Source organism: Chlorocebus sabaeus, chromosome 26 (genome assembly GCF_047675955.1).
Source record: "Chlorocebus sabaeus isolate Y175 chromosome 26, mChlSab1.0.hap1, whole genome shotgun sequence".
In the NCBI taxonomy this organism is placed as follows: Eukaryota; Metazoa; Chordata; class Mammalia; order Primates; family Cercopithecidae; genus Chlorocebus; species Chlorocebus sabaeus.
The window spans coordinates 10278935-10287778 of NC_132929.1; the positions used below are offsets into that span (position 1 = coordinate 10278935).

An 8844-nucleotide genomic window follows, 5' to 3' on the forward strand; every position below is an offset into this window, starting at 1 on the left:
CTCCTATTCAACATAGTGTTGGAAGTTCTGGCTAGGGCAATCAGGCAAGAGAAAGAAATCAAGGGGATTCAGTTAGGAAAAGAAGAAGTCAAATTGTCCCTGTTTGCAGATGACATGATTGTATATTTAGAAAACCCCATTGTCTCAGCCCAAAATCTCCTTAAGCTGATAAGCAACTTCAGCAAAGTCTCAGGATACAAAATTAATGTGCAAAAATCATAAGCATTCTTATACACCAGTAACAGTCAAACAGAGAGCCAAATCAGGAATGAACTTCCATTCACAATTGCTTCAAAGAGAATAAAATACCTAGGAATCCAACTTACAAGGGATGTAAAGGACCTCTTCAAGGAGAACTACAAACCACTGCTCAGTGAAATAAAAGAGGACACAAACAAATGGAAGAACATACCATGCTCATGGATAGGAAGAATCAATATCGTGAAAATGGCCATACTGCCCAAGGTAATTTATAGATTCAATGCCATCCCCATCAAGCTACCAATGAGCTTCTTCACAGAATTGGAAAAAACTGCTTTAAAGTTCATATGGAACCAAAAAAGAGCCCGCATCTCCAAGACAATCCTAAGTCAAAAGAACAAAGCTGGAGGCATCACGCTACCTGACTTCAAACTATACTACAAGGCTACAGTAACCAAAACAGCATGGTACTGGTACCAAAACAGAGATATAGACCAATGGAACAGAACAGAGTCCTCAGAAATAATACCACACATCTACAGCCATCTGATCTTTGACAAACCTGAGAGAAACAAGAAATGGGGAAAGGATTCCCTATTTAATAAATGGTGCTGGGAAAATTGGCTAGCCAGAAGTAGAAAGCTGAAACTGGATCCTTTCCTTACTCCTTATACGAAAATTAATTCAAGATGGATTAGAGACTTAAATGTTAGACCTAATACCATAAAAATCCTAGAGGAAAACCTAGGTAGTACCATTCAGGACATAGGCATGGGCAAAGACTTCATGTCTAAAACACCAAAAGCAACGGCAGCAAAAGCCAAAATTGACAAATGGGATCTCATTAAACTAAAGAGCTTCTGCACAGCAAAAGAAACTACCATCAGAGTGAACAGGCAACCTACAGAATGGGAGAAAATTTTTGCAATCTACTCATCTGACAAAGGGCTAATATCCAGAACCTACAAAGAACTCAAACAAATTTACAAGAAAAAAACAAACAACCCCATCAAAAAGTGGGCAAAGGATATGAACAGACATTTCTCAAAAGAAGACATTCATACAGCCAACAGACACATGAAAAAATGCTCATCATCACTGGCCATCAGAGAAATGCAAATCAAAACCACAATGAGATACCATCTCACACCAGTTAGAATGGCAATCATTCAAAAGTCAGGAAACAACAGGTGCTGGAGAGGATGTGGAGAAATAGGAACACTTTTACACTGTTGGTGGGATTGTAAACTAGTTCAACCATTATGGAAAACAGTATGGCGATTCCTCAAGGATCTAGAACTAGATGTACCATATGACCCAGCCATCCCATTACTGGGTATATACCCAAAGGATTATAAATTATGCTGCTATAAAGACACATGTACACGTATGTTTATTGCAGCACTATTCACAATAGCAAAGACTTGGAATCAACCCAAATGTCCATCAGTGACAGATTGGATTAAGAAAATGTGGCACATAGACACCATGGAATACTATGCAGCCATAAAAAAGGATGAGTTTGTGTCCTTTGTAGGGACATGGATGCAGCTGGAAACCATCATTCTTAGCAAACTATCACAAGAACAGAAAACCAAACACCGCATGTTCTCACTCATAGGCGGGAACTGAACAATGAGATCACTTGGACTCGGGAAGGGGAACATCACACACCGGGGCCTATCATGGGGAGGGGGGAGGGGGGAGGGATTGCACTGGGAGTTATACCTGATGTAAATGACGAGTTGATGGGTGCAGCACACCAACATGGCACAAGTATACATACGTAGCAAACCTGCACGTTGTGCACATGTACCCTACAACTTAAAGTTTAATAATAATAAATAAATTAAAAAATAAAATAAAATAAAATAAAAAAAAAAGAAAAACAACAGACAGGCCATAATAAAATTCAATAATAAAACTGCTAATAATAAAATTCAAGCTTCTGAACAAAAAATTAGAATTTTATAAAACTTATATCCACCATTGCTTTCCAAAAATATTCTGATGAGATTGATGGTGATATTGATGAATATATTTTGATACTGTACAATCAAATGTATCAACATGGAGAAGATCTAGGTGAACCATTATTTTCTAAATGACCAATGCATGATGTTATAATATCATGCAAGGGTAAAAGATCCAAAGTTCAAGAAAAACCAAGTTTTGATGGAGTATCAAAAAAGAAGCCTAGGCAACATGGCAAAACCCTGTCCCTACAAAAAAAAAATACAAAAAATTAGCCAGGTGTGGTGATACACCTGTAGTCCCAACTACTCTGGAGGCTGAGGTGGGAGGATCACCTGAGTCCCCAGAGACTGAGGCTGCAGTGAGCTGTGATCACACCACTGCATTCCAACCTGGGTGACAAAGCAAGACCCCATCTCAAAATATATATATATATATATATATATATATATATATATATATATATATCCGCAATAATCTAAAATGGCTATCTGTATGAGATTGGACATTGTTCACACTTTTTCAAGCAAATATCACACAATAAATTGAATGCAGATGAAAATGACATGCCAAATATCAAAGAAATTTGCAAAAAATGTAAGATTGTGCTACTTTGGGTTTAGAAACTTTTTCATAAAAACATTTATAACAATATGTAGCGAGCTTTTAAAGAATAGTTTAAATATTTCTGATTTAATTTCTAGCGATAAATACCAGTAGATACAACCTACATAAACCAAAGCTCCCTGGGCCCTCAATATATTTTTAAGAGTGTAAAGGAGTCCTGATTCCCAAACTTTAAGAACTGCTGCCTTCCCTTCCACTTTCTTTTGTTCCCTAGAATTTCTTCCTTGGAAGAAACATCCCTTTGCCATTTTACCTTACAGAGTTCCATTCAGGCCAGTTTTGCTACCTCCCTCCCATCTTTCCACCTCCCTCTCTTAACACAAAACCTGACTGAAGGACTCTACCAGCCCACCCCATTTCCAGTGATTAGCTGTCAAGGTGGGCTAAGCCAAGAAAATCCGGGTTTTCCCTGAGACTAGACCTCTTTTTCTGGGAGATCTGGAATCACAAGGCCAAGGTTGGCTACCTTGGGGTAGTCAGAATTCATCTTGCCTAAATGGGGAGAGGTTAGGCAAGTTTCTACAAAGCCAAACTGCTTCCTGGAAAGTCAAACATAATTATACTTTGTGCCACGACTGTGAGAATGCCTTTTATTGCATACTTTCTAACATTTTTACCAAACTGATAAATAAAAGCTGGTACCGAGAAGAAAAAAAGGCCAGGCGTGGTGGCTCACGCCTGCAATTTCAGCACTTTGCGAGACCAAGGCAGGTGGATCACCAGAGGTCAGGTGTTTGAAACCAGCCTGGCCAATATGCTGAAACCCCATCTCTACTAAAAATATAAAAATTAGCCAGGTGTGGTGGCGGGCACCTGTAATCCCAGCTACTTGGGAGGCTAGAGCAGGAGAATTGCTTGAACCCAGGAGGTGGAGGTTGCAGTGAGCCAAGATCACGCCATTGCACTCCAGCCTGAGCGACAAGAGCGAGACTTCATCTCAAAAAAAAAAAAAAAAAAAAGTTTCCATGTAATATAATTTGTTCCATCTCTAGGAATCAATTCAGCAATGAGAACTGAAAGCCATCACTTGAAAGGTTTCAAGGATTTAGCTCTACCTAATGATGTCTAAAGCATTAGTTAAGGTAGAAAAAAATAACGGCCGGGTGCGGTGGCTCACGCCTGTAATCCCAGCATTTTGGGAGGCCAAGGCGGGTGGATCACGAGGTCAGGAGATCGAGACCATCCTGGCTAACACGCTGAAACCCCACCTCCACCAAAAATACAAAAAATTAGCTGGGCGTGGTAGAGGGCGCCTGTAGTCCCAGGTACTCAGGAGGCTGAGGCAGGAGAATGGCGTGAACCCAGAAGGTGGAGCTGGCACTGAGCCGAGATCGCACCACTGTACTCCAGCCTGGGCGACGGAGTGAGACTCCATCTCAAACAAACAAACAAACAAAACAAAAAACAAACAAAAATACACATACACACACACACACACACAAATACACACACACCCCTATGTATTTAGTACTAGGAGACATGACTGACTAGATGGTATAGTCATCCAACAGAAAGCACATAATAATTGAAGCCACTGTAGAGGAGTAAGTTATGACATGGGTCTCCAATATTATTGAGTGAAAAAGCAGATTACAAAAAAAAATCTGATTTTTCAAGGAAGAAGGAACATATACAAGCATAGCAGAAAAGAGATGAGCAGATGACTGGAAAAATACAAAATTCTGATAGTGGTACCTTCTGAGTGGGAGAATTATCGGTAACATTTTCTAGTTTTGCCTAAAAATTTTCTAAATTTCTTAAAATAAGAGGGTTTTGTTATCCATATTATAAAATATCCACTACTTCAGGAAACAACCTTCAGCACAAACTCTACAACATGTTCAGTTTGTTCAGTTTAATATTTAAGAGACAATCTATTTTGAAAGACATCTAAAATGACCAATATTTAAACCTATGCATTAATATTTTTCAATCATATGCTTTAAATTCTGTAATTTTGATAAGGTTAAGCTTTATATCCATCTTGAAAAGGTAAGTTTTCTATTTGTCTTTAAAATATGACCTACAATATACCAGTTTTTAAACAGCAAATGGTGCTCAAAAATCACAATATAAATTCAGGCAGTGTACGTTAAAGTGCTTCTAACCTGCTCATTTTCACAGGTTATTAAAACACATTACAATTATCTAAGCATCTAATTATTCAGGTCCTTTGTTTCTCCTCCATTCTATTAGTTTTATAGTAATTTTAAGGCCTGTGAGGATGAAGTTGTCTGTGACAGCTACCACAAAGGTTACTATAAGTGGACAAATTTCAAACAAGTTTATCACCACTACCATCCCCATCATAAAACTGTCTTAATCAAGGCTAACACATTTCAAGGTTAACCAAGACAACCTCTTTACCTGTCACTGCTTAAGAAAAGGATTTTTTGGTCTTATTTAGAAAAAACTTTCTCTATTTTTCTCCATAAATCCACTGAGACCAATGTGTGGCTCTATATCAAGCACCAGTCAGCAAAACTGCCTGCCAGAATGTTGTTTTTGTTATTTTTCCAAATGTAGGACACAGCTATCTTTTGATATCATAATTTTTTAAAACATTGATGCGCGAACTTCTTGAAAGTTCAGCCAGGCATAGTGGCTCACGCTTGTAATCCTAGCACTTTAGGAAGCTGAGGCAGGTAGATCACGAGGTCGGGAGTTTTAGACCAGCCTGGCCAAGATGGTGAAACCCATTTCTACTAAAACTGCAAAAATTAGCTGGGTCGGGTGGCAGATGCCTGTAATCCTCAGTTACTCAGGAGACTGAGGCAGGAGAATTGCTTGAACCTGGGTGGCGGAGGTTGCAGTGTGATGAGATTGCACCACCGCACTCCAGCCTGGGTGACAGAGTGAGACTCCATCGCAAAAAAAAAAAAAAAAGAAAAAGAAAAAGAATAAAAAGGAAAAGACATGAAAGTTCAGATATACAGCAGTTGTAATTCTTCTGAAGGCTGGTTATGGGACACATTCATACTTTGCTGTTCAATAAATGTGGGGTGGAGAATAAAGTAAACTGACAATTACCATATAAAATAAGTTCTAAGTGCTCTGACAACAAAAGAAACCACACACACACACACACACACACACACACACACACACACACACGAGTTTTCCCTGCTAATCATTTTCCAACGAAAACAACCAAGTAGCTAACACAGAGCCCACAAAAGCAGAGTAAAAATTCTAACACTTGGTAAAATAAAAATGCACATAAACCCCTGTGATCTTAAAAAAAATGCTTAAGTATTCAAAGCCAGACAGCAATTACAGCTACTGAGGACATCATTGTACGCAAACCGAGGCAGAGAAAACAAAGGTACTGATGAGGATTTGAACACCTAACCTGCAGGAACCCAGTGGATGGTTTCCTAGGTTCCGAGCTGGCGTTGTCTTTGAGAATGATCTTCTAGAAGAGGTCACATAACACTGTCACAAAGGATCTGGAGAAAGGAACCCTTGCTTTATCACTCCGGCTCTCCAGTCATGCTTCACATTTTCGTTTCTTACAGTCTTTCACATGAAGTCAATTTACAGACTTCCATCAAGCCTTTCCAGACCTTTTTGTACTATCCATGACAAGTTCTTGATGTTATCTCTGCACTTTGGACAAATTCTTAGCAGTTTACTTACAAGGCAGTTAAGATTTTTGTTCAAGCACAATATAGCTAGAATAGGGTCATATACTCAATAAAACAATTATTTACCAAGCATTTATTGAGTGAAAGATAAAAAGCACAAAGTATAATTACAAAATATTCTGCCCTGCCACCATAAAAAAAATTTTAAAGGCTTACAGAATATAGCATAACATGACCAAAGCAAAAATAGTAAGGACTAAGGAGGGGAAGAAGGGAAAATATCAGCATGAACTGAATATGATCCAGAAGAGCCTTGATGGTCAGACATGTAAAGACGAATTGGGTAGGGTTAAGGGGTGGAGGTAAGGGGCACATTCTACAGGGGAAAAACAGCTGATACAGAAGCCTGAAAGGAAAAGGTCAGAGCACCTGTACAGGACTCTTACCTGTCGCATCTATGGTACAATGTGCCTTTCCAGAACACAACAGCGCGCAGCCAGGCCCCGGAGAGAGGGATCGCTCACACAGCACCGGAGGCTGCATTCCAACTTTTCTTCCATCAACGAGTCCATTTTCATTGTTAGTTTCTCCTTAAACACAAATTCAAAACCAATTGACTGAGCACGCAGGAACAAGGAAAATCTGACTGAAGAATGAGGCCTTCAAACTTAAGGGCCTTCGGTCCTGGGGCGGTGGCTCATACCTGGAATCCCAGCACTTTGGGAGGCTAGAGGTGGGTCATTTGAGATCAGGGGTTCGAGACCAGCCTGGCCAACACGGTGAAACCCCGTCTCTACTAAAAACACAAGTTAGCCAGGCGTGGTGGCGGGCGCCTGTAATCCCAGCTACTCAGGAGGTTGATGCAGGAAAATCGCTTTAACCCGCGGACTGTCAAGAGACATAGGCTGCAATGAGCCGAGGTCGCGCCACTGCACTCCAGCCTCGGTGACAGAGTGAGACCCTGCCTCAAAACAAAAAAACTTTTTTTGTTTGAGAGAAGTCTCGCTCTTATCCCCCAAGTTTGAGCACAAGGGCTCGATCTCGGCTCACTGAAACCTCTGCCTCCCGGGTTCAAATGATTCTCCTGCCTCTGCCTCCCAAGTACCCAGGATTAAGTCGCCTGCCAATAGGCCCAGATAATTCTTATATATTTTAGTAGACACGGGATTTCAGCATGTTGGCCAGGCTGGTCTCCAATTCCTGACCTCAGGTGATCCGCCGCCTCGGCCTCGCAAAGTGCTGAGATTACAGGCGTGAACCACTGCGCCCGCCCAAAACACCGAACATTTTAAAGGCCTTTCCCCTTACCCTCCTGGGCTCAAAAAGCGCCGGAGCCGCCCCGCACCGCCCTGTCGCGGTCTTGGGAGCAGGCCGGCTGACTGAGGGCGACCATGGGACCCGAGACGGCTTCGGCAGCCGCGGACTCCCACCTCGGGGAGCGGCGACGGGGGCCGAGAGGAGCCAGCAGCCCCCAAGCCTGCCCCGCGCGAGGAGCCGGAGAGACGCGCCCTCCGCCTCCTCCCACCCAAGCCTCGCACAGTCCCGGGGGCAAGGGCCAGGCCAGTTGCGGGATATAGGGGCGGGGAACTGGGGCCTCTCCGGGGCAGGCACCCCTGTGTCCTGGGACTCCTGGCGCCCCTTCTCTGCCCTCGCCCTGCCCCTTCACCCGGCCGCTGCAGCTCCTAGTTCTTGTGGAAGATAGATGCCAGCAACTTCAGTTTGGCCTTCAGCCCTGACACTCAACTCGGGCGGGAGGCGCGCGGAAGGGGAGCCTGTCCGGAACCGCTGGCATGGCGGCGACCATCGGCGGGGCCTCCTGGGAGAGCTTTTGCGGCTCTGCTTCTCCCCGCCGCCTCGACCCTCGTGGGAGCGCGGCTGGAAAATGGCAAGGGGCACGGAGGAGGCCTTGGCGGGAGCTGTGTGGCGGCCTGTGGAGATGCTCCGTTTGTAACCGACTCTACCCACGGGAGGCGCCGCTCCTGTCAAGCCGCAGCTTAAAGGGCAACAGCACCACCGCCCCCGCTACCGCCTGGGAAAGGGCTGCCCGCGTCCCCGTCCCTGTCCCCGTCGCCCCTCGCCCTTCACCCTTCAACCCGGCATGCCCCGGGCGCATCCGTTTTGGCGGGTGCACGAGTCCAGAGCGTGCGCGCGCCCCCGGCTGCCCCCTCCTCCCTTGGCCCAGCACCTTTCTGCCTGACCCATCTGGTCCCTTCCTCACACTGGCTGACTGGAGGCTCAGGGAAGCACAACCACCAACTCTGTGTGTGTGTGTGTGTGTGTGTGTGTGTGTGTGTGTGTGTGTGTCCCTGTCCCAAGGGAACAGAGCACTGCTGAGTTCAGGCTGATTATTAGCTCGTGGACTGTCAGCAAAATACAGTCACAAGAAGGCTGGGTGCTGATTTGTCTTTTGTGGTGATATTATGTTGCTCATGTTTTATGTTTTTCAGAGTTCATT

At 43.6% G+C, this 8844-nt stretch overlaps 1 protein-coding gene across 2 annotated transcripts in view; it reads right to left on the reverse strand.

Moving 5' to 3' along the window:
- Nucleotides 1-8438, reverse strand: part of LPCAT4 (lysophosphatidylcholine acyltransferase 4) — a 134439-nt gene extending 126001 nt beyond the window's left edge. The window contains exons 1-2 of one of the 2 annotated variants that reach the window (XM_073012022.1): nucleotides 7093-8438; nucleotides 6836-6979 (exon numbers count right to left, since the gene is read on the reverse strand). In XM_073012022.1, coding sequence (XP_072868123.1) covers nucleotides 6836-6844 — 9 coding nt within the window. In that variant the 5' untranslated portion in view covers nucleotides 6845-6979; nucleotides 7093-8438. Of the gene's footprint in view, nucleotides 1-6835 lie in introns of both variants that reach the window. The other variant, XM_073012021.1, reaches the window with a different exon arrangement.
- Between the last annotated feature and the right edge of the window lie 406 nt (nucleotides 8439-8844).